Raw genomic sequence first — 25070 nt, forward strand, 5'->3', positions numbered from 1 at the left:
AAAATTGATCAGTGAATTCTAGTAAGTCACTGAACTATCATGGATCCTAAAATAGCAACCAAAAAACCGTGTAAGGTAAGTCCATTGCTCAGCAATAACAGAAGCAGTCTGCAGCTTGTATATAGGTGTAGTTTCTGCTCTCCCACCTGTGTAAGCTCTGTTGTGCCAGTTTTCAAAGCAGCACCACTCTCAATTTGATTTTTTTTCTTTAAATCATGACTGAAATGTGAGATACCTTACTGACTGGTTAGCTGACAGCATTGCCTTAGGATCCTACAGGCTGATGAGCAAACTCTATCCAAAAGCATAGCGGACAAGTTCTCTTGACAGGCTTTTATTCACCTATAATATGGGCAACGAGTAATTCTTTTGATTCCTTTTGACAAAAATAACCTTAACATAAGAAAAGAACCATTAAAGTAAAATGCACTATGGCATCACCATTTCAGTGACAGATCTGCACACTGAAGTCAGGCTTGGATTTTCTTTGTTTTTAATCACAGCTGAGTCACAGAAAGCACACCTGGATACGGAGCCTCCTGGGAACAAAATCACCCTGCTCTAAGGGCAGGTGAGCTGGAGGAGAAGCAGCAGAGCACAAACTGTGACTGCCATGAACAAAGCTGCCTCACGGAACTGCACAAAGCTGGGTGGCTTTTGTGGTTCCTCTGGCTTTGGGATTTATACCAATTCATTACCATGTCAGTAGCACACTATCTTTAAACTAAGTTTCTTCCTGGTATAAACCTGAGCAACAGGAAGAGTCACAGGAACCTACTGGAGAAAGCTTCTCTCCAGGCTCCCCCCAGTCTATGGGAACAAAGTTAACTCTTGCCCTCAACCTTCTCTTTGAAAAGAGCTTTCCAAAAGGAGGGTCTACTTCCATTACTTGCTAAGGGACTGCTGAGGGCAGATCAATGCCCTTAGGTATCTGGTGACTATTTCAATCCATTTACTGTGTGTAGTTACCCACCCTTGCTCCTGGCATAGCCAATAGAGAACCACACTAATCTCATCTAGAAATGTGCACCAGCAGTCCCCTTCATGACAAGTCATATGAGGGAAGAGGGTTGAAAAACATAAATAAAAAAATTAACATACTACAACTCTGTGACCTTATGCTAAAGAAACACATTTTGGATAAACCACTTCTACCTCGTTTTGGAGGAACTGTGCTTATAATCATCTAAATTCTCCTGGTAATCTCCTGTCTTCCTCAAAGTGAAATCCTAGATTCAACGATTTTCACCCTACACTATTAATTGCACTGCTTTTGGTAGCAGTGCAAAATTACTCTTAGCAGTAAATATTACCAAAAAACCGACAGTGATTAAAAACAAACTGTCAGAAAGTCCAGAAGTGTTTTCCATCAAAAGGTCAATATGAGAGATACTGCAAAATAACAACTAAAGGCACAGAAAACTCCTACAACATGTGCAGAAACCCTTTCTGTATAATCTGTCTACATTTAGACATACAGCAAAGAGGTCTGCACTTTTGCAAAAAGAAATTAAAAGAAAAAGCAGGCGTATTGCTTTCACCAGAAATGCAGAGTTAAAGTGAAAAATAAATATTCATTCTAGAAAAAGACATCATTCTTAAAACACAGTGCCCCTTGGAGAGAAAAAATGGGGGTAGGATGCAGACAGAAGTTCAGCTGTTCTAATTAAGTTGAAGCCCCTCTTCTGTCTTCTGCTATATTTCCATGAAGGCAATGAGGTTCAGGAAAACATTTCCAGTTTTTTGCTGTATTTGACTGTGCTCTGTTTTATATATAGAGGCAGCTTAAGTACATGCACTAGGAGTTTCTCTAGCTTAAGGCTAAAGACCAAATACAGGAAGACCTAAGAAACTTTAGGGCTTAATGTCTTTAAGCACCAGGTTTTATTGGAACCATTCAATCTTGCTACATGAATATGTTTATCTCCTTTAATTGTGAAGTGCCAGAAGAGCAAACAAGCATGCAATATTTCCAGATACGATTATCTCAGGTCACAGATCAAAGGAGTAAGTAAGTCTTGCAGAAGCTGAAGAAAGAAGAGTCAACATACACTGAAAAGAGTTCCTCAAGCTCCACTGATTTGCAGTTCAGACCTACCAGCACCCTCACTGAGGAAGACAGGCATACAAATAGCCTCCTTCACTGTTCTGATGATATTCTCTCTATAAAGCTTCTGTTGAAAACAACCAAGTCTGAGCTACGGTGGATACATGAGTCACTGCTCCTAAAAAACATCTCTGTGGAACTAAACCCCTGGACTGAAGACAAGGTTACAACTGCTGTCACAGGAATGAGCTTGCAACTCTGACAGAGCAGAGAACTGCATGATTTCACCCACAAAACACACAAGGGATGGGGCATTCATCTGGGAGAGGACAGGGTCAGAGATACAGTCACCCTTGTCAAGGTATCATATTAACTCGCCATCCTTCCTACTCCAAGAAAAACTTCAGAAAAGGTCAAAAGAGCTACATGCATATTTGTACTTCAACACTGACTTTGCAGTTTCAGCAAAACTGCAAATGAGACGGGCTGGTTTTAAAATAAGGCATTTCCTGAGTCACGTGTCTCTGAACACACTCCATGTGCCTATTTTGATATCATATCACAACACCTGCATCCAGTGAGACAAATAATCCTATTGTTAAATGCAGACGCAAATTAAAGCCAAGTCTTTGTTGGCCAATAGGCACAGTGCAATATTCATGATTCATAAAAGCACAGTCTGACTGTCATTTTGTGCAAAGACTGGGACTATATGCTCCAAAAAGAGGCAAATAAAGAGTTTTACAACCCAGCATTTCTGTGAGGGTCTTATTTTTATCCATACTGTTTCTTAATGAGGGATTTATGAAGCTTTGCAGTTCACAGAAGTATCTGGGAAGACATATGCTAATGACAGAAAGAACATTATTATACACAGCAATCTTCAGAAATTAACAGCCCCGTTTTCCTTCACACACTCATTTTTCTCTAAATCTATACACTTAGATATCTGAAAGTAACTTAAATGGCATTCTACTATGTGGAATATTACCTTCATTAGGAAAAAGAGGCCGAATTTTAAGGGATTTGCCCAAAGTGCCTGCAGTTAAGTGACAAAGCAAGGCAACTCCCCACTGCAATTTCAGTCCCATTACAGCCACCAAAATCTTTGGCAGAGGTCCCACAGGGACTGGATTTTCGCTCAGGACTTCCCAGCTCCCAGCCTTTAGCACTGTTAGGAATCACTGCCTCATCACTACATACCAAGGAGTGGGGAGAGGACAAAGGGGCTGGGCAGAGCTGGCTCCGTAGGCCAGAACAGTACAAGCTCCAACCTGACAGCCATCCATTATACATTAGTTACAGATTTCTAAATCTTAGTAACGTTTTCACTCACACAGGTGCTGTCTGCAACTGACTGCAGAACCCACACCTCTCCGAGGCTACTGGGATTCACCATCAAAAGAAAGCAGTCAAACCAGTCAGTAAGAGACTCTCTCTGAGACACAAAAATTTCTTCATGGTTCTTTCTCTCTCTCTCTCTCTCTCTCTCACTCTCACCAAAAGTGAAAATAAATCTAAATGCAATTTGATTTGTTTGGCTTACTCTGTTTAATTTTTAAGAATAAGTGTTTGTCATTTATTTAATCTGCTTAAACCACACAGTGAAAATGTTCCATGGTTTTGTCTTCCTTCCCTGCCCCAACAGATGTGCATTTATTCTTCTTTCCCAGTGGACCAGAAAGGCCCATGCTGTACCTAACTGACCAGCGTGCTGATGCAATATAGAGCATCGTGCCAAAATCATCTCTCCCTGCACTGGAACCTGTGCTTCATTCCTGCTGGGCAATGCTGCTTCTCAGTTACCATGAAGGTCTCACATAGAAGGATCTCCCCTACTGAGAAGGACCAGAGGGAGGATTCTGCTTGGGATTTTTTCTTCCACATTCTTGCTGTTTCAGGGTTTGAAACTGAGATTAATGCACTTTTTTGGAAGATCCTACTTTGTGATCTTAGCACATACTTTGTAGCACTGACACTAAGAAGTATCGGGATCTTTCCAAGATTTTAACCAGTGGCCCCCCACCTTCAAACACACACAAAGTACCTAACACAATCCAGACTGGGCAGGGCTGGAGTGCCTCTGTAGCATCATTTCCAAAAATGCACTGAAGGCAAAACGGGCTGCCATTCTCAGGAAAACATGCACTTTACTGAGGGCCTGGCATGCATGTAAAAATAAACTTTCTTCTCCCAGTACTAGAGAGCCAACTCTCCAACATCTCAACAACCTTGCTTGCTTTGGAAGCTTTCCAGTCACATCTTTCTGTATATGCTATCAAATATATATTTTACAAGCTCCTTTTCTTGGTTAGAACACTGCCATTTCAAGCTTATTCCATTAATACTTCATGTGAAAATAAACCTCTTCTCATTTCTAGAAAACAACAGTTCCCTGGCAACAAATAGTAGAAACTGTTGTCATTAGAATTTCACTTTGATTGAAGAATTAAAAAGCACGAAGGGCACCCTGAATTCTCCTTTGCAGGCTTCAAAACCCATGTCTCAAAGGACGGTTTTCTTTTCCAAAGTAAAAGATTTCAAATATCTCGATTCCCAGAGAGCTGGGGGAAAAAGGAAAAACAAGACAGCAGTCAAGACCATTGTAACTACTACAATCAGCTGTTCCACATCGGAAAACATGTTCTCCTTCGTATCTCACTGCTATTAAAACATGTGCAGTTTGAAATACAATGACTAATCCCACTTTTATAGCCAACTGACTAGAACATCTTTCTAAGATAAAAGAGCATTAGTGTTCATTTGAACCAAAAACACCCAGCAAAAATAAGAAACCTCCACTGTTTTAGGACTAAAAAAATGCAAGCAAGAGCTCTAGGAAAATTTGGGTGTGGAAGTGCTTGAAACAGCGTTGAAGTCACGAGAAATATGAAGGCTCCAAACTTTGTCACACAAAAACCAAACTGGCAATTTGTCAGAAGCCAAAGGGCTGCAGCTAATTATTCTGGTTTTGCATAGCTTGTGAAACAAAAAAAAATGCATGTCTCTATCAGAGGTACTTGTGATGATTTCCACTTCGCTGCACATGTTTTCACTCTTAAATTCTTCAAACTAAGCCAACAGATTTTTCCTGAAAAACAAGGTAGATGAAGATGTTCTTTCTCTCCCTTGCCAGCGTACAAAGTCGTAAGAAACTGACTACTTCATTAGCTAAAGAAGAACTGACAATTTTCAATCCTAAATTTGGCCCTCCACTAATTTGGGTGATGGAGGGCTGGAAACTGAACAAGATCAGGAACAGCTTTACTTTTAAGACACTATGTAATACCCTTATTTGCTGGATTCCATTATAGAAAATAGCTTTTTTTAATAGTAAACACCTCATCAGCCATCCACTGCATAGCTTTGTAGGCAGTCTTCCCCTTGAAACAGTGATGAAACAATTTATTAAGAAATGCTTCAGTTTAAGCATTTTCTGGCAAGTCTTCCCAATGCCAGCCCAAGAGCTGCTCTGCCTCAGCCTTGCCAGCTGCTGCCTGCCTAGCAACTGCCTGCAGGCCATGGCAGATGGGCTTTGGTCATGTCTGTCACCTGTTCAAGGCATCTCTACCCCTCTCTGGCCACCAGCTCAAGCCAGGCCAGCTGAGCAGGCAGCTGTGCAGGGTGGGAAGAGCTGGTAAGAAAGGAGAAGGTATGCAACTGCCACAGGAACCACAAGCATTCAGAGTACTTTAAATGCAGCCTGAAGATTAAACGCAGCTGATTTGGTGCCGCCTTTCACTGGAAGAGAGCCAGCAACCCCAGCCCTGCTGACCACCTTTAATTGCTCTTCCCTTCGTGCCCACACAACAGCATGAACTAGTGCCCCCACAGCCCTGCCGAGACAGCTGCAGCTGTAATTCCTGCAGCACAGGTTTGCAGCACAGATCCCAACAGCACTGGAGCTGGTACTGCAACAGGTTCCCTGAGGGAAATGGAACACATCCTTCAGTCCCTCCTCCTGCAAAACTGGAACAAGAGTACTTCCTTACCTTATGGAATACAAACAAGTAAGCACCCTAATTCAAAAAGCACCCTGATACTGGAGTGATCCCTGCTTAAGGAAAAAAAAAAGCAAATGCCCTGTTACAAGGTAAGAGATGCAGCACGGTATTCTGTTAAGAGCCCATCTTTAAAAGCCAGTAAATCAGTTGCAGAAAACAAATCTAGATCCAAAACACTGCCAGATTTTAAGGATGCTGCTACTCATAGTTCTGCCATGCCCACTGGAAAAACAGAAATGAGCTAATCCTATTCAGGCTTCCAAATGTTTGGGTGCAGGCTCAGACTCAAACTGTCTTTGGAAAGTTCATAACCTCGAAAGCTTTTTATTTAATTAATCTACTGTACCATCTTCTAAGCCAGCTAGCTTGATGGATGTTACTCAGTTGTACTATATAACGTTGCACATTTCAGCTCTTGTACCTTGAGTTCATAGTGAATTCTTATGTTAAAATTTAATCAGTATTTCTAAAAAACCTCAATTATTTATCATCACACAAGTTGAGAGGTTTTCTGTTTGTTTTCAATGTGACGCTTTAATTAAGGTCTTACTGCTAGCTAAGGAGAATGTCTGCTTAGCATCCCACTGCCAGTCCTATTCTTGCTTCATTTCTCTTTGGAGAATGTGCATGTTTCCCCATTCAATAAAAATAGAAAGCTGGAAACACTCTTTCTGCTGAAAGTGGAAGTCTGAGAGAAGACAAAACACAAAACATGAACACAAGTCACAAAATGTTAATTGCTGTCTAGCAGCAGCTCACTGAATCTGTACAGCACAATTAGCTCTAAGAAAGCAAAATAGAAGAATTTAATCTGTCTAGCTAAAGGAGTGAGGACTATTCTAAATCCTCCCTGTAGGAAGGAAACAGAAGTCACACAGGTGCTTATCTGAAGACTTCCAAGCTTCCCTTTAGTAGTAGAAAATCCTTTCCTGCTCCTGTGAAACATCTTTGGAAAAGAATAATCTGCTGTCTGTTCACAGAAGTCAGCACATACCAGTCCATTGTGCTTTGCTCTCTAGAAGCCAGTAACTAAACCTTACCTTCCAACTCATTACTTATTACTGGAAAGCAAGTCTACATTAAAAAATCTGAATTTATGTAAAGAATAAATTAGGTAAACAACCCTGTGTATCTTGGGTTTTGAGTTACTTGCTTACTGTCAGGTCTAAGAGCTGGTTTCTCTCTAACAGGACAGGTTCTTTGAAGGAGGAGAAGGAGAAGTGAAACAAAAAAATGCTGCTGCTTGACACAGGAAGACAATATTCCCCCTGTCAAATAAACCTTGTTCACCAGAAGGACACCAAGACAATACTTCATCTTAGAAGCATGGCTAGGGGGACGGATAATGCAAGGTGCCTCTAGCAAAGGTTTCTAGGAAGAAGGGATGAAGAAAGAGCCCATTTCTGATACATTCCCTACTGGCTGAAGCACACACATCAGGATGTATGAAGCAACACACAAGTGATATGCAAAGGGTGATCTCACACTTCCATCCACCCTGTCCCAGCAGAGCAGCAGGCACCAGTGATCAAGGTATGCCTTTGGGGCACAAGTTCCCAGTATACATTAGTCTGACATCTCAACCACGCTGTCGAATTAGAGCCAATAAATTATGAGACCATAAAGCATTTTTATGGGGAAAAAGTCCTGTCTAGTTCTGTCCAAATGTTTCCCAAAATGCTCTTAATACAAATAAATACTTTCCAGTAATTTTGTGTCTATCTGATGACTAGCCATTAAGCTACACAAATGTCAGACTAAGAGGCAACCTGCAGAAGGACAGCAACTTTAATCCCTGAAGTAACATTGAATTTGCCTTCTACTCAACTAATGGATGCATCACTGAATTCATCTCATGTGAGCCCCTTGCTGCTTAAATGTACAGTGCAGGTGCATATATATATATATATATATATATATATATGTATAACAAATACAGGCTGTAATACACTGGGGTATTATTAAAATAATGTCTCCTAGACAATGACACAAATATGGGCTAACTTTCTCCCTGTGCTCCTGATCAAGCTGTGCCTTGCAAATGCTGGTTTGTTTTTATCAGTCTGGTAATGCCATTATCACAACTGATGAAAGAAGCTGCTGCTTAGCTCTGAGCAATAGGAGGTACAGGTAAGGAAGAGGATGCTGTAGTGGTGAAAGGTTAAATGCAGCCAGTAAAGTATATGCCCTTTGTCCTAACACCATGCAGTGCTCAGACAGACACTCATAACTGAAAGACATACTCTCCATTTTAACTAGCAATGAGAATTTTTTAAAGTCTTTTCTGACAGTGGATTCTTTAAAATAACATGGCCTGATTTTTCAATTTATTTTTTGTTAAGTGCTTTTTTCCTGCTCCCTGCTGGTGTTGAGAAGCACCTTTAACATGAATTTAAGAGCAACCACAATTACCAGTGGCTGACACACCATTTTCCTCCTCTCTCCTCTGTCCTCTCTATTGAGGCAGTTTCATCTCTGTTACTAAGTGAGGAACTCACTGACCACGCTAGAGTTTAAAATGAGCACCAGGTAAGTACCAGCAAGACTGAAACCTATGACATACAGTTCTTCTAAGCACACAAAATAAGCCAGAAAGAAAGAGCATGCTTCCCCCTCATCTTTTAGGGCTTATAATGGTATGTGTTACAGCTGACATGTAACATAATTCCTTCCACAAGCTGACACTATCCTTTAAGTAACATCTTGTGTGAAATATGACCATTCAGACCTGGGAAGGAACAAATGTAGCCAACACCTGAACTCATCTGTAGATGGACCACAACTCAAAGGCACTTTAGTATCATTTCACTGCTCACTGGATTACAAGAGCATTCCTTCTGCCATAGCTTTTTTTTCAAAGGGCAGATCCTGTTTCTGTTAAGCTTGACTGCCTGTGAATGCAATTAAAAGAGTAACATCACCTAATCAACTATCAGATCTTATTAATTGATAGACACAAGAAAAGCCTAACTGCATCCCCATTTTCCCTAGGGCATCTATTAAGCTGGACTGCATGTGAGCTCAACACATGCTTCATAAAAGGGGAATCCTGTCCTTCCAAAAGCACTGTCTGTTATAGAGAACTGAATGGGAAGAAAAATCATTAAGCCCAGGTCATATTGGCATCCAAATGACAGCATTTAAAATCAGTAAGTCTTCTTTAGAAGAAAATAGAGCTTTTACTCACCTGTACTACTTCTACGCCTCTTTTCCTGAAAAAAAGGAAGAAAAAAAAAAAGGAAAGGTTAGTGTTGGAAATGTGGGAAAAATGTAAAAACAGAAACTAATGGAAAAGCACTGCTTCATACTAGAATGCAAACAATAAAGATCTGCACTAATAACCTGATTCAAATTCAGGAAAGCACTTGTTCAGTTTCATTCCCTGTCTAGGAAGCACTTTGGCAGATTGTGAATCATGGCCCCAGAAGTAACCCAAGATGAATACTAAGCAGCTGCAGTGCTGGGAGTGATAGGGCTGTCAGGTGAGCACAGGTAGGAAGTGGCTTATACGAGGGAGGGAGCATCACAATTTTAATTAAATCTAGTTTGCTTTTCATTTCTCATCTGCCCTCAGAGTGTGCAAATTGCACCACAGCACATTCTGCATGCTTGACAGATCTTTTATGTTGAACCAAGGATACATGTATAAATGTCAGGGAGAAAGAACACAGCACCTTGCAGCCATTTATTCTCTTACAACTTTGTTCTACCCCCATCATCTTGGTACACAGGATGCTACCCCTGGACTTCAGTTCAAAGACTTGCAGTCAGTCCAACTCCTTCATGAGCACAGTTCAAATACTGGGGACTCAAATACTATGAGAAAGGCCCAAGACTCTGGCCATATGGAGAATCGTTCCAGTGATCCTGGATCGCCAAGGATGAGACTGGAGAGGCCTACTAATTAAACACTGAATTGTTAAGAACTGCAATTGGTAGAGCCAATTTAGGCAGATCTGGAGAGACAGTTGTCTACTCTGCTGGTATGAGAATTAAGATTCAGGTACATGCAGTCAGAAATGCTCAGTCACTGCCTTTGACAAGTTATCAAGCAAAACAAACCATTTCTGCACTAGTCTTGAGAGCAGAACTGAATCCCTGGCACAAAGCCAGCCATTCCTGCTCCATGCCCTCCTCCCAATATATGCAGGCTATTTAAGTAAGTTAGAATCTTCTTCTCACTTTGAAGACATAGGGAATTTAACTTAAAAATTAAAAGCCTCAGCAAGCACAAGACAGGAATCTCTTTTCCTTGTTCCTACTAGTCCTGTATGAGAAAATCAAAGCCCCTTTTCTGGGGAGGTCATAGAACAGGACCGCCTAACTCTGCTCTCAATGCTTTTCTATCTAAGAGCGTCTGTGGTGTTGTCCATAGTCACAAATGCTGCACACTGCTGAATATACAATGGCTCCTCCAGTTTTCCTCCCAATACAGTAGGTCTTTCTTTCGGGAGGCCATTACAAAGATGCCCAAAGGGACAGGCAATCAATCAGCATCTATGACACAAATTGCCCCCTCTTCCACTTTACCAGTCTGGAGTCTCTCTGGCCTAGAAGCAGCATTCAATGCACAGACACAGGAGAGAGCTTGTTGTGAGAGCTCAGCAAGGAAATAAAAAAGAAAATGAAAGCCCTCTTGCAGATAGCAGTAGCTGTAAGTGGTGGGTGATTAATATACTGCCATTATGGTGTGGGAAGCACTACTGTAGATCATCACCTGAGGCTGGCCAGATGCGTTCCAACTCTGTGGTGAGAAGAAAATATGAAACTTGTAGAGAAAGAGTTAATAGCCAAATTTTTGAAACCAATATTTTCACAGAGCTAAGCAAGAAAAATAGGAAAAATTAGATGGGGAATGCTGTTTTGTAAATTAGGGCAGCAGACTATCAGAAGAATTCCAAGTATTGTAAGCTAAAACTTAAAATAATCAAACATTTTTGCTGTGTCTGCCCTGGAGTAAACAGAACAACTTAGAACTACCATGGAAATACACTAGGCTTCAGGCAAAACTGCTCTAGAGTCCCTGGAAGAACAGTGGCTGATGGCAAAAGCGGCATTTCTTGTCATGCCTGCGTACACACTGAATAAGCTTTATTCTACTTTGAGAAAGATAAATATTTGTGAGCTGGGTGCCAAACCCATTTGAGGAAGAGTCAGTTCAAATGGTTTCTGTAATCACCCCCCAAAATGAACTTTGGGACTTACTGAAACCGACTGCACTGTCCCAAGCAAAAGGGAAGAAGCCAGAAGAGCACACAGGCAGGGAGAGAAGGGGTGCCTGCTCTTAGGTATGATGCCACACATGCTTAAAAAGGTACAGGAAGAAGGAAGCAATTACCAAAGCTGGCTTGTAGGCTGGTCTTCCCCTTTTCAGAGGGAAGCAGGATGTCCTTTTTGTTACCTGAAATATGAGAACTTTTTCTACTTAAACCCAGGGGACAAGAAACCATAGAAGCATGCATATTTTGAGGACTAATTAATTAGGGAAAAAATCCTCTACCAAAATATCCTTATTTGAAAATAAGTTATTTTAAAAACAAGAAGTATCCAAACAACCAGGATGTCAAGCAACCACACACCTCAGTTTTGTTATTAGCAGATTCTCTACCCAGAAGATTTCCTAAGCCAGTGACTCCAGGCTTTTCAGCCAGGCAGGTCACAGCTGCAAGCTCAGGGCAGCAAGACATCCCTTATGCAACCAAGCATGCAATACCATCTAACCACACAACTGCCCTACGTCACCTGGGAAAGGGCTTAGGGTCAGGCACGGAAAGAAAGCTGATCCTACACACAAGAAACTCTAGGACCTTAGAAAAAAAGAGTAAACAGAGAGAACGAAGCCTCTGTGGGCCTCCATTCCTCATGGTCCATGACCCTCTTGCTTCCCATGCAGTTTGAAGGTGAGCCACTGCCTACCAAGGGAAGGGCTCCCATTCCCAGCTGGCCTAGCTGCCTCCTGAGAAATCTCTTTTTCTGAGGAGAAAAAGAGGAGAAAAGAAAGATCATTATTAGCTGTATTTCCCTTCTGCCTCCAAAGAGGCAACTCAGCTGCGTCAAAGAGAGACTGCATCTGTCCACTTTCCTTGAATAGCTATTTGAAAGATGGTCAGTTCTAAACTACATTCCCAGAGGTCACTAATTTTTAAATACATTTAATTCCAAAGACCATCTACACACTGCAACACTTAAGGAAAACCAGAAACATTTAAGCAACTGCTGCAATAGCCTGCAATACCAAATAAAACCCAAAAGCTTGTTCTGACTTATTAGATCTATAGCAGAAACCAGTGAACAACTCTACTGGATAATGCAAGCCTCCCTGTATGCAATAGCAATTAAAATAATTACCATGCTAGTTGACTTCATGTTTAAGTTGGAATGATGTATGGATTTAAAGAAGAATTCAATATCAAGTTACTAAAAGCATATTAATCGATGTCTTGAAATTGACATTTTGCCACAGCCTTAAACTATGTAGAATAGCTGGCTTTTGGGGTTGGGGTTGGGTTTTCTTTCAACATTCAAAGTAAACAGTTTGGACTAATTCCCCACAGCATCTAGGACCTGAACATTATAGTGAATGAAAGTTAAAAGAGAAAAAATGACTATCAGGTTGTATATCATAGTCATGGTTAAATTAAGCAACTTGTTTTTGCTGTATGGTCTGAGTGACAGACTGAAAAATGCCAAATGGAATTTACAATTTCAAAAGCAAAAGGCAATCTTTCTGTTTTAATAGCCTAAGAAGTTATTAGTACATGCAGTGAAGTTAATTTTCTCAGATATGAGAATGTTTCACTTTGAAAATTTCCCATGTAAAGAAGTGGCAAATAATAATAATAATGTATTGCTTTAATATTAAAAAAAAAGCATTTTCACAGAAAAGCAATACATTGGCATCAAAGGGAGCTTATAAATATTAATGCATCAGAGCAAAAACCTACAGCCACTAAGACTTTCCACCACACCGAAAACCAGCCAATACCGGCCAGCCACAACCTTCTGGACAGCCCATTTCCCCCTCCTGGCATAAGGGCAAGCTCAGCTGAATTGCCTTAGCTTTTCCATCAGCAGAATACTCTGCATTTGTGTTATTAAATATCCATGACAATCCTCACTTTCATTATTTTTCATCACTGATGGACTCCACCTCATTGTCTATCAGGGAAGCAACGAAGCAGCAACTCCAGTATTGGGGTGCTTGCTGTCCAGGGGCTCCAGCTCGCAGCCACAGCCATCAGAGCACGGGGAAGTTACCCAGGGGCATCTGAAACATGGCAAGTTGACTCTGGTGTAACAGGGAGACCTTTTGTGGTTTGTTTTTTTGCACACAGATTATCCAGCAGGCAATTAATCAGTTATTTTTATCAATTTATATCCAACTACACTTACCTTTTAGCAAGCTTTTCCCCACTAATCTGTATTCTGGAAAGTTTTATGTCTGAAATTAATCTAAAGTTGGCATTTGGGGAAGGAAGTTCTCTATTTCCTCAGTCTGTAAAGCATCATAGATCCAAAGGAGAATGGAAATAGAGTGCATCTTTATAGTCTGGCAGGTACAGATATGTAGTACAGGGGAGAAAACATCTCAATTCAAACTCGAAGTGCTCTCTAGGTGGGCTGAAAAACCCCCAAGATTTTGGGCTGCCGGGGAAGACCTTTCAAATAGGATAAAACCCCACAGAAGGTTGCCACATTTTTGCATTTCTTCCTTGTTTGTATAAACAGGGAATGGTCCAAGCAATAGGAGCCCTCATACATCAGACACTACAACACCATAAGTGATTTTCACACCACCACCCCATTCACACATGACATTTGGTAGAACCATCTTATGTTTTCCACATCTTCAAAGCATTATATCATCCAATTTACAGCCATAAAAATGCCTCTTAAGAGTGCTGTATCAGAAAAAAAGTGCCCTGAAAGGGACTAGAAGATAAGAGAGGATCTTGATAGAGCAGCAGCAGCATCACTCTGGTATTCACCTGCAGTGCCATGAATTCCCACTACAACACACACACAAACGTTCACCAGCATTTCACAGCAAAGATCCAGCTGGAAACCCACTAACCCCTTATCGTGCAAGAGCAATGACAAGTGAAGCATCCAACATCAATGCTTCAGACGTTTAAGCAGAAGGGAGGAAAAAGCCATGAAAGAAAGAAAACAGGCACTGCAAGCAATAACTAAAGGAAATAAGCTGCCTTTAATCACTAAATATTAAGACAAAGTTTCTGTCTGTTTAATGAAATGTTACAGGGCAACTAATTTCAGCACTAAAAAAACCCAGTTAGAGTGGAAATAAAATCTGTGTATCCAAAGTTATAAAAACCATAACGCCAATAAATACAAACTCAAAAGAATCTATTTTCTTTTTAAACTAGGCATTTAAGACAGATCAGTGCTGCTGAGCTCTGCCAGACTCTTTTCTTGGAGCTAGTGACCCCAGGTTCTGGGAGCCTCTACTCACTACTTTCCCAGCAAGGACAGAAAACATTTAACCACAGTCTTTTGAAAGAAAAAAAAAACCTGAAAAATCACCAGTGGGAAGAAGGAATGATTAACAGCTGCACAGAAAAATTATTAAAGGCTATGAGTTATTCATCCTACCAGGCATTCAGAGACAGATTTAGTACCTAATGACAATTATAAGCAATTGGGCAGGGTTCAGCCTTTAGCCATAGGCTTACCCCACCAGACATTATCAGTTCCAGTTCCCAGCTATGGCAAACAGCCACACCACATGATCTCTTTATAACCTTATTAAAAACCAGCTTCAAACCAAGCTGTTTTGGAACTGTATCTTCCATTACAAGACATTAATTTCCTAAAGGTCAGAGTCCTTCAGATTTGCAGGCTAAATTGCTCCAGCATCATCCTTTGGCTTCAATAAACTGCTTGCTTCCTTAAGCGCTGCAAAGAGCACACACGTCCTCTCTGCTCCCAGTTCCCTTTGTCTCCCCATGACCCCAGTCACACCAATGTTAATATGACCCTTAATATGCAGAAAGCAAACATATGACCCATCCCTTTCAAAAGTCTTTCTAAGGTCATGAGACACCAGTGATGACTCAGAGACCTGAGAAGAGGCAGCAGAATCACGAGGCAGAAGACAATATCCCTTCCAGGGAGAGACATGGTATTCATCTTTATATATAAAAAAACTCACTGCAGAAGCTATTAGAGGTTTCTAGAAACATATGAACACAGTGGGATGGTTCCTATGACTGGAGAGTTGGAATGGGAGGATACCAGCTCTTTAGGAAGGACAGGCTAGGGAGACGAGGACAGGATGTCACCCTCTATGTCAATGACCAGCTGGAGTGCAAGGAGCTCTGCCTGGGAATGAATGAGGAACACACTGAGAGCTTATGGGTCAGGCCTAAAGGGACAGCAGGACAGGTGACACTGTAGTGATGGTCTGACACAGATCACCTGACCAGGGAGACCAAGCAGATGAGGCCCTATATAAACACATAGGAACAGCCCCACATACACAACCCCCGATTCTCACAGGAGACTTCCCAGCAAGATCATGGAACAGATCCTCCTAGAAACTATTCTAAGACACTTGGACAACACAGAGGTGATTGGTGACAGGTAGCAAATTGTGCCTGCCAAATTTGGTGGCTAAAGGAAGAGCAACTGATGCCATGAACCTGGACTTGTGCAAAGCATTTGACGCTGTCCCACATGACATCTTTGTCTCTAAACTGGAGACATGCCTTGATGTTCTGAGAAGGAGCTTCAGCTGCTCTCATCCTCACTGCACAAAGATCACCAGTTCAGTATGGCCAGTGAGATGAGGCTCTTCTGGGCCCCAGGCTGGTGCTGCAGGTTCTGCAGGTCTCCTGCACACCACAACAGAAAACATGCAATTTCCACTCTGCTAAAGCCAAGGGGTACAGAGAGAAAGGCATGTCTGCCAAGCCAGCTTTCATCTAGAAATGGCTTTTAATCTACTAACTCTGAAACCAAAGGCTGTACATCCTCTGCAACTTTCCAAGACTTTGGCAAACAGCCTTGAAAAAACCTTTTGGGAGTTTTTATAGAGGCCAGACACCCACTGAGACATGCATGAGCAATGTGCAATACACAGAATTTTTTTTCACTACTTGGATCTCTAAAAGAGATTGGGCATTTTTTTGGCAGGAATTATAGACGCATTTAAGTTCAGCAACTTGCCCTGCAAAAATGAGTTTATTCAGCTCCAGCCAGGCTTCAAGTAAGATATATAGGTGTCTGGGGCTTTCTTCTTTGTGCAAAACTTCATTATACAAACAAGAGAAAGTTACCATGTCTGCTCAGTGAAGAAACCTGATTTTTCCTCTCTGTAAGGGACAGTGTGTTGGCACTGTACAAGTCAGTCACCAAGCCTCCCTTAAGTTTCATCACCTTTGAGAACCCTTGTGATTTCTTGTCTTTTACACTCACCAAGTGACCACTGTTTGCATATGCACAGAGCAAATTTTCCTCTATGGAACTGCAGTCAGCCATAGATTCACAGACATAACCAATAACAGGAGCCTGTGCAGGGAAGTTACTGCAGCCAGATGAACACACTGGCACAGGTAACAATCAGGTTAAAAGGACATCCATGCAAAGGTTTAGCATGCCCAGACATTCCTATAAAGCTCTTCCCCTCAAACTCTGTATCAGTTCAGGCTCACATAACTCATCCAATCAGTTCCTCTTTTGTTTGTTCCTTTGAGAGGCATTTCAAGCTTCAGCCTTTATTTTGGGGTACTTATGAACACAGCTGTTATTTTAAAGAGGACTGGCTGGTTAAGCCCCAAATAAAAAGCTGGTTAAAAGCAGTTCAGTACTGTATGAAATTGGATTTCACCTTTATTTCATTATGCAGCTTCCCCAAACACTGTATGAACCACATCAGTGGAAAACAGACTAGCACTTAGAATCCGAGCAGTGCACTTCTGCAGTCTGGTACTCTATTTGAGAGGAAAAAGATGTTCAGCAGAAAATACACAGTACAAATTAAAGAAATGTGAATTGGATTGCTTTTCTCCATTTGAACAGATGCAGATGCCAACACCAATAATGGGAACTTCCCTCCACTGCAACTGATTCTTCTGCTCGAGTTTACTTCACCGTAGATCAAATAAAAATGATTTTACTTTATTTGGAAGCCTCAGTAGACAGGTTTATAATAAAATGAAAGCTTGGCTTCCAGCAAGTGATCATACTGTTTGAAAATATTCCATTTATTGACATGTGGCCAACTTCCCTGAGAAGCAATAGGATAGAGCATTTGACAGTGCTGCAGTGAATATTCTTGATGGTCTACAGAAACTACACACAATCCTGGAAATGAAGTAAAATTTCTGCAACATGCAATATTTGAGTATGGTCCTTAACAAGTATCTAAATGGAGAGATGGCAAGTTAATAATGTTCTTTATTATAAAGCATACAAAATCATTTTAATAGCTGATGTGAAAATTGGGGTGGGGATCAAAAAGAATAAACTAAAAAAGCCCAACACACACACCCTGGGCAAAAAAGTTCAGGTAAGAGAACAGAGTTTTCCACTGATCCCATTGGATAGGGCTGCAGTTTGAGGAGCTGGAAATCCAACATTGGGAACAAGGTACTGCTGCCAACCTCTTAATATCAAAGCAATATAGACCATGAAGATTCACAGAAATACACCAAAAGCTTTGAGCAGGGATAGGCATAGGATCAGCCAAGGTCAGAAAGTACAAACTTGAAGCTGGACCAGAGATTAGACAGTGAGAGGAAGTGTCCCTCATTTACCATAGTTTCTGCACCTGAAAAGCACAAAACAATATCTCCAAGAAATCTCCACCCTAGCTGGTGCAAATTCTGTCATGGTGATTAGACCACTTCAGAGAAGCACATTATGTATGTGCTACAAATACATCTATTTTATCAGGCATTTTATCTGCTCTACATTACACTGAAGTTTGCTGTTAGAGAAAGATTAAAATTCTCCCCATTTCTTCCAGTCCATAGGGTTCTTGCTTTAAGCAGTAGCAGATAAATCATAAAACACAAATAGTGCCTGGTTTTTAGCCAAGCTGTTAGAAAAACAGCTTACGTCTGAAAAGTGAAGTGAATGACAAAGACAGAAGCTCAATACAAATCCTGTTTGCTTGCAAGAAATTTAGAGCATCCCATCTCTGTGAACCAAACATTCTTTTTCTGATTAGCTTCAGTCCTTCTGCAGGCGTGACTTTTGCCCAAGAGGTCCCTTCAGAGCTCTGCCTTGAGCCAATACCCACAGCATGTGCCCTTGCTGTCTCCCACACCCCTAAACTTCCATGGCACACGTTGCTGCTCCTCTCTCTCACACTGATACTGGGGTACACATGAACACAGAGGGCCCCCTAATTCATCCCGGCCTTGGTTTTTTTTCTTGACTTAGCCTAGACAACAACTGTTACACCCATTGTTTCCATCAGTGACTGAACACACGTGTTTTGAGATGACAACTTTCCCAAATTTGGCCAGGGCATGCAGGAGCTGATATACAACCCCCAAAATGCTGTTCCATTTTCTAACCAGATTCCACTCTAGCCCAGCTGCAGATCTGCTGGGAGGTCTGCCACACTTCATAACTGGGAGAGACACAGGATTTCTTGGGCCTCCTCAGATTTTCTAGAAGCTGCCTCAACAAGCTAAATCCTACCATTGTACCTGAGCTCTGTTACTCATATGCTACTTCTTCCTCTCAGAAAAAAAAAGCCTTTGGCCAACAGTTCAGCTCCATCTTTTACATTTGCTTCCCTTTATAGACTTATCTAGATTATCTGGTACCCGCCCCTCTCCATTACAACACTGGTGTGATCACAACACACCGATAACTTTAAAAGATAACCTGAATTCCTCTTACAGGAAAAGGAAAAGCTACATTTCTATTCTAATCTACCAAATTACCATTGTCCTTATCACTAAGGAGGTGGACATATACACAGCTGATCCAGCTTTAGAGTGGGATCTGGAGAGGCAGTCACACAAAGGCACAGTAGCAGCTAGTTGTTTTCCTCTGGGGTATATTTGTTGGTCTCCTGAAACTCACTCTTCAATCCAAATAACCGGCAGCAACTAATTAGAAGGAAAAATACAAGTAGTTTATTACATGTTTGATTACACATGATCACAGAACAACTCTCCCTTGGACAGGAATAGTAATTTTTTCTTGCTTGCTTCTTTTGTTTGTAGACACAGGAGATAAGCACTGTGGAGATGCTGTTATACCATGCACAGGGATTTCAAGCCTATAGGTGACTACACAACACAAGGCAAGGAGAAGCTGACGACTCCTCTGCTGTTTCAGACTGATTTCCACATTGCTCGTTATTGGATGCACACTGCTGCACCCCGTGTTTTCTCTTCAGGGCTTTCACATTCAACAGTGTTATACACAGGATCAGCTCAAAGATATTGCCAGAATTGCATCACAGGTTAATTGGAGATACAATCAACATAAAGGAAAAGGACTTGTTACAACTTTTAAATTGCTGTAATTCCAAAATATATATAAGAACTTGAAGAATCACTATACATAAGAAAAAATCTGCATTAAATTACAGCTTCAAATAATGTCAAAAATCCTGAATGTCTTAGATCTTTGAACTATAAGTAACGTGACTTTTGTTCATCCCATTTGCTGTTGCTTAAGTTATCAAGTAACAGTAAATTAAAATGACTGAACCATATTATACTACTAAAATTTGCAAATGTACATATTTACCTCTCAATCTCTTAGTAAATAAAAAAATTGCTCCAAATATTTTCATGAATTCTTGTTTGTGAGGGCAAAAGAAAATCCTTGAACAAGTGTCTGCTTTTACACTCCACTAGCACATCTATCTGCAACAGCAGGATATCTTATCCCAAGAAGTCTTTTTCCCTGGCAGCATGTTTTCACAGCTCTTTGCACATCAGATCCTGCAGTCAGCTGTGTTTCATAGCAATGGAGGCTGCTCCACACCCAGCTTTACGTAACCACCCCCTTGCACGTGGTTGCTCAGCCTTGCTGACTTCACTCCTGCACTGGGTGGGTATTATGGACTGGCAGGGTTTTGTGCTTGGCCAGTCCAAGGTACCAAATACACAGGCATCACCTTAAGGGCAGAAGCTAATCCAATTTAGCAAAAACATTCCTCTTCAAAATCATCCCAGTTGACCATAAAAATGTCATGATGGTTATAAAATGAGAATCAAAACCTTGCAAAAGTTGCACTTAAGAGACTGTAAACTGTCATATTACTTGGACTACTCCCCCACATCTCAATAAACACTATGTCACCCCTAACTATTTTCTCTAGTTTCCAGATAAAAATAAAAAAATTGCCAGGTTATTTATATTTTTGCAAGAATAATTAGAACACCTGCTTTTTTTCCCTCCCTCTGAAGTCTAGCATCCATATCCACATTGCATAAATATCTTCCTCCAGCCTGGCCTGCATGTCTCCACATCACTGCCCCAAGGCAGACACCAGCCAAACATCCCCCCAGTCCCACAGACAGCACTCAGACCTGGAAGGCTGCAGACCAGCCAGCACAGCTGACAACAGCCCACCAGGGCAGTCCAACAGCACCACAGCCAGCCTTGATTTTGCAACAGGACCCTCTGTCAAAGCCTGGCTTCAGACCAGTTCCAGTGTAAAGTACTAAAGTGCAAATTTTTTGAACCGAAAAAAGCATTGACCTACATCTTGGTCAGACATAGTACCTACAGTTCCAATTACTAATTTCCAATGGAGTTTACAACAGCAGCCAAGTGCTCCAGGGCACTTTTAAACCACAGACCCTGCTTACAGAGCTACACTACATCTTCATTCATGTCCCTGTCTGTCTTCAGCATATTCAGTCAGAAGTGACACTGGAAAGGTAAAAGATCACTTAATTATGATTCCACTGTTTTCACATTGTGGTGTTCTCATTAGAAAAATCCTAGTAAAGTCACACCTAGACTTTTTTCAGAAACTTTCCCTGGTGAAAATTAACTTCTCTGCCCACACCACTAGTGAGAGAAAAAGCCTACAGACAAACGATTAGGAAATGAAAGAAAAAATGTAAAACTGCATTTTTGGCCATTTAAGGCTATGAACTGAGAAAGAATGAATAAGCCCTTATGTGAAAACAAAAGAAAATTTTAATATTGTTAAAAGCAGGAATATTTCTCTTTTTCAAATAATTCTCTATAAATATGCCACTATAATTAAGGCACTAACCCACAAAGTCTTGCACCCTATCTTACAGTAAACTGCTTACAGATGATTCCAAAGATAACCTGTGTGCTGAACTTGATATTAAATTTCTGCCTCTGCTCATACACAAGAGAGAACTAGAGAGAACGTAACACCAAAGAATAAGTTTCTTTTAATTTCTTCCTGAAAGTTTACCACTGCCTCAGTGCTCGGCTTGCTCAAGATCTGATGTCTCTATTCACCTACAGCCATACAGTTCGTGTGCTGTAATTTAATGGCACCAAGCCAAACATCACTGGTCTTGCACCTTTCTAGTAGTGTAAGTAGGCAGGGCAGGCTTATGCTGTCGAGTACCAAACACCTCCGCTGATGATGAACATGCTCAGAAAATAGAGGCAACAGAAGCTGTGGATGTGAAGCTCACCATTACAGACACTTCATGTACATAGCAGAAGTTTGTATTTCTTCTATAAACCCAGGTAAAAAGGCACTTTTAAAGAGCTAAAGTTAGAATTCAGTTTTTCAGTGGAAAGGTTTTACATGAAATGGGTTTTAAAACTGCAGCCTCTGAGGAGGATGTACTGAGTCCCATCAGTGCCTCAATCAAAACACATTCCAGGGACAGGAGGCTAGAACTGCAAACTCTGCCTCTCATGCTGTCCCTCACTTTTACTGCTGGTGCTCTTTACTCTCTCACCCACCTCACTGCTCTCACTTGGAACACCGAGGCTTCCACTAGCTGCATCCCACAGACTCAACAGTTACCCTGGCCACATCTGCATCTTACTCCAAAGGCCCATCTATCCTACACTCCACACAAAAGCAAGGAACTCCTCTTGAGTCCTTCCATGTTCATCCTGCAGTACCCACTGCCTTCATTTGCTGTTATTAGAAACCCCAAATGTGACACCTGTGCATTCTGGGACCCAAAGACAGAGGGCTAAAGAACTCCCAGCCCCCCAGCCCTTGCCTGGGAGGGCACTGCAATACTGCAGCCGTCCCTGCTGCTCTCTCACACCAGTGATACAAGACAAGGTGGCAGCTGTCGTGCTGTCTTTTCTATCCTCCACAGCATGGTAGCATGGAGGGAAAGAGAAAAGCACCTGCTAGGGACCATCATATCTTTCATACCCAAAGCAACCAGCAGGAAGTTTTTGAACATCAGTGAGCATTCTGGACATTGCCATAAACTGGTACCTGCATAGCAACAACGACCCTGAATTTAATCACTTCTGTGCATATGCTCAAGACACCAGCTGCATTAGCTGGACAGTGGGCCAGTACCATCACCAAGTACTCCATTCAAAATGGAAACTACTCTAGCAGCCCTTTACCACTTACCACACAGCTGCAGAATGGACAAATCACACATAGAATCCCAGCATCAACTAGGTTGGAGAAGTCCTCTGAGTTCAAGTCCAACCTATGACTGAAGACCAAGATGTCAACTAAACCATGGCAGCAAGTGCCATGTCCAGCATTTCCTTAAAGACCTCCAGGGATGATGACTCCACCATGTCCCTGAGCAGTCCACTGCAGTATCTAATCACCCTTTCTGTGAAGAATTTCTGCCTAATGCTTAACTTAAGCCTCCCCTGGCACCCAGTCACAGGGTGCTTAACATAATTTCTTCAACACAAGTGGGACCATACAGAATTTCTTCCAAAGGATTTACAAAGCCAAGAGGAAAGGACCACATTTAAATCTCCTCCTTGAAAAAACAACAAAAAAACCAAACAAAACCCCACAAAAATCCAACAAAAGAATGAAAAAAAAAAAAAATCATACCTTAGAGAAGCAACGGAGAGAGACCAGAAATGCATTCTCCAACAGATCAACAGCATGGGAAATCTATGGCACACTGCCAATCTGAGTATAAAATATGAACACATAGAGTAAGGATCTCCTTTCCCTGATGCAAACATGCAGTTTCAGAAGCCAGTACTAGTCTACAAGTCATCCACAAAATCATGGTAAAAAGAACACAGTATCACACCAGGACAACTCAACAACATAAACTTCCTTCAGAAGAAGTAGAAACAGCCCCCCAACTTAAGTGCATGCATGACCCTTGTGTTGGATCAGGAAGGGTGCTTAGACCAGCTCAGGGCATCACAGCAGGCAGCCCGCTCTGATCACCACATCCATCTTCTTTCCTACATACGGCTCACAGCTGTCCATTTGAAAAGCAGCCAGGAGAGGAGGCACAGGGCCTTGTAGTCTAGAAAGGTTTCATTCTGGTTTGGCATTTTATTCTTTCCTGTGAGAGCACTCCTTGAAACGTTCACATACCCAGAGATTAACTGAACACACTGTGTTCTGCAGACACACTGTTTTCGGTCCTGTGACTGAGACAACTGACATACAAGAGCTCACCTTATTAACTGCCCCCTTTTTTCACTTGGGAGTGTTTAGATTACACTGCTCCACTTTCACTGTTAGGATGGGATCTGAGGCCAGAGGTTCACACAGCTACATCCTCACCTGTAAGGGAAGACTGAAACACTGCTGTGTGCTGCTTGCTGGCCACTGGGAAGAGATATGGTGCTATTTCTCAAACATCATTTTAGAAGATGCATCAAATCATCCTGTATTTCAGAAAATAACTATGCAGTCTTCAAATCTCCTAGGAGATCCAGGCCTCATTTAGAAGGGAAAAAATAGTTACTTGGTACAATGGTGAACAGCAACTTCTTTTAGAAAAAAAAGGCTGCAGACTATACCTGATCTTTTAGTTTTTAAATAAGCATGACAAAACCAAGCTGTTACCACTGCTGATACAACCCTCAACCAGACAATCATTTGAGCCTTTCAGATGTTTAACACAAGTAAAACTGGGTAGAATAAACACAGAGGAGTGCAGACTTCCTGAAGAGCTGGTCCCAGTAAACAACATACAGATGTGAAAGAAAATTAATCACTTGAAAAGTGATTTTTTTTTTTTTTTTTTTTTAAGTTCACAGCTAGATGAATAAGTTATATAGTACCTTCATAGATAAGCTGCTATAAGAAGAGTAAAAGACTTCTACTTTGGGGGATTTTTTTTCCAAATTTCCAATTTAGGTAAACCTTCCCATTAGCCTAAGCAGGTTTATGTTCAAGCTCAAATTTATTTGTAGATTCCAGAGTTTTCATTTTCCTGAGCAGGTTTCATGTGCACTTGGAAAATGGCAACTACTTGCTCTACAGAGTTACAAGGGCCTTCTTGGAACTCAGGCAGCCACACAAGAAGTACAGAAAAATGCAAGTAAGAAAACAATCCTTACCACTATCACACTCTCTTCTACACTGGATTGGTACACAGCCTCCTGACTCCTCCTCTCCTCTTTGCTTTTCAAACCATGGTTTTATTTTCACCACAAATTAAAGTTACCAACTTAGGAAAGTCAATGCAAGATGAAATCTTAGCTTGGCAAAAACTGAGTAACTTACTCTGTATATGAACTGAAAACATTCATAAGCTAAATAGGTCTGAAAGAGAACAGCAGTTGAGTGAACTAAAATTGTTAAAACATCTTGGCATCCTCAACAACTAGGTCCAATAATAATTCCTTACAGAAATCACCAATGAGGAGACAAATTTTAACAACTTTAATTTTTAATTTTGAACTATGTGTTGGAATAGCTAAATGTAAATTAAGAGCTGCTGACAAATAACAAGATGAAGTAATACACACACTGGCTCTTCTTCAAGATCCAATGATCTATGAGCAACACATACAATGATAAGCCACTGAACAGCATTCTGACAGGTTTGTATTACTTCAGACATGCAGAAAAATTCATTAGAAAATTCATAAATTTACTTAAGTTACAGCTA

The 25070-nt window shown here is 41.2% G+C and overlaps 1 protein-coding gene across 2 annotated transcripts in view; it reads right to left on the reverse strand.

The window, feature by feature from the left end:
- ITPK1 (inositol-tetrakisphosphate 1-kinase) overlaps positions 1 to 25070 on the reverse strand; it is a 145027-nt gene that overhangs the window by 104599 nt on the left and 15358 nt on the right. For both annotated transcript variants that reach the window (XM_069018127.1, XM_069018128.1), the window contains exon 3: positions 9239 to 9263. In XM_069018127.1, coding sequence (XP_068874228.1) covers positions 9239 to 9263 — 25 coding nt within the window. The remainder of the gene's footprint in view (positions 1 to 9238; positions 9264 to 25070) is intronic.

Source organism: Aphelocoma coerulescens, chromosome 5 (assembly GCF_041296385.1).
Source record: "Aphelocoma coerulescens isolate FSJ_1873_10779 chromosome 5, UR_Acoe_1.0, whole genome shotgun sequence".
Lineage (NCBI taxonomy): Eukaryota > Metazoa > Chordata > Aves > Passeriformes > Corvidae > Aphelocoma > Aphelocoma coerulescens.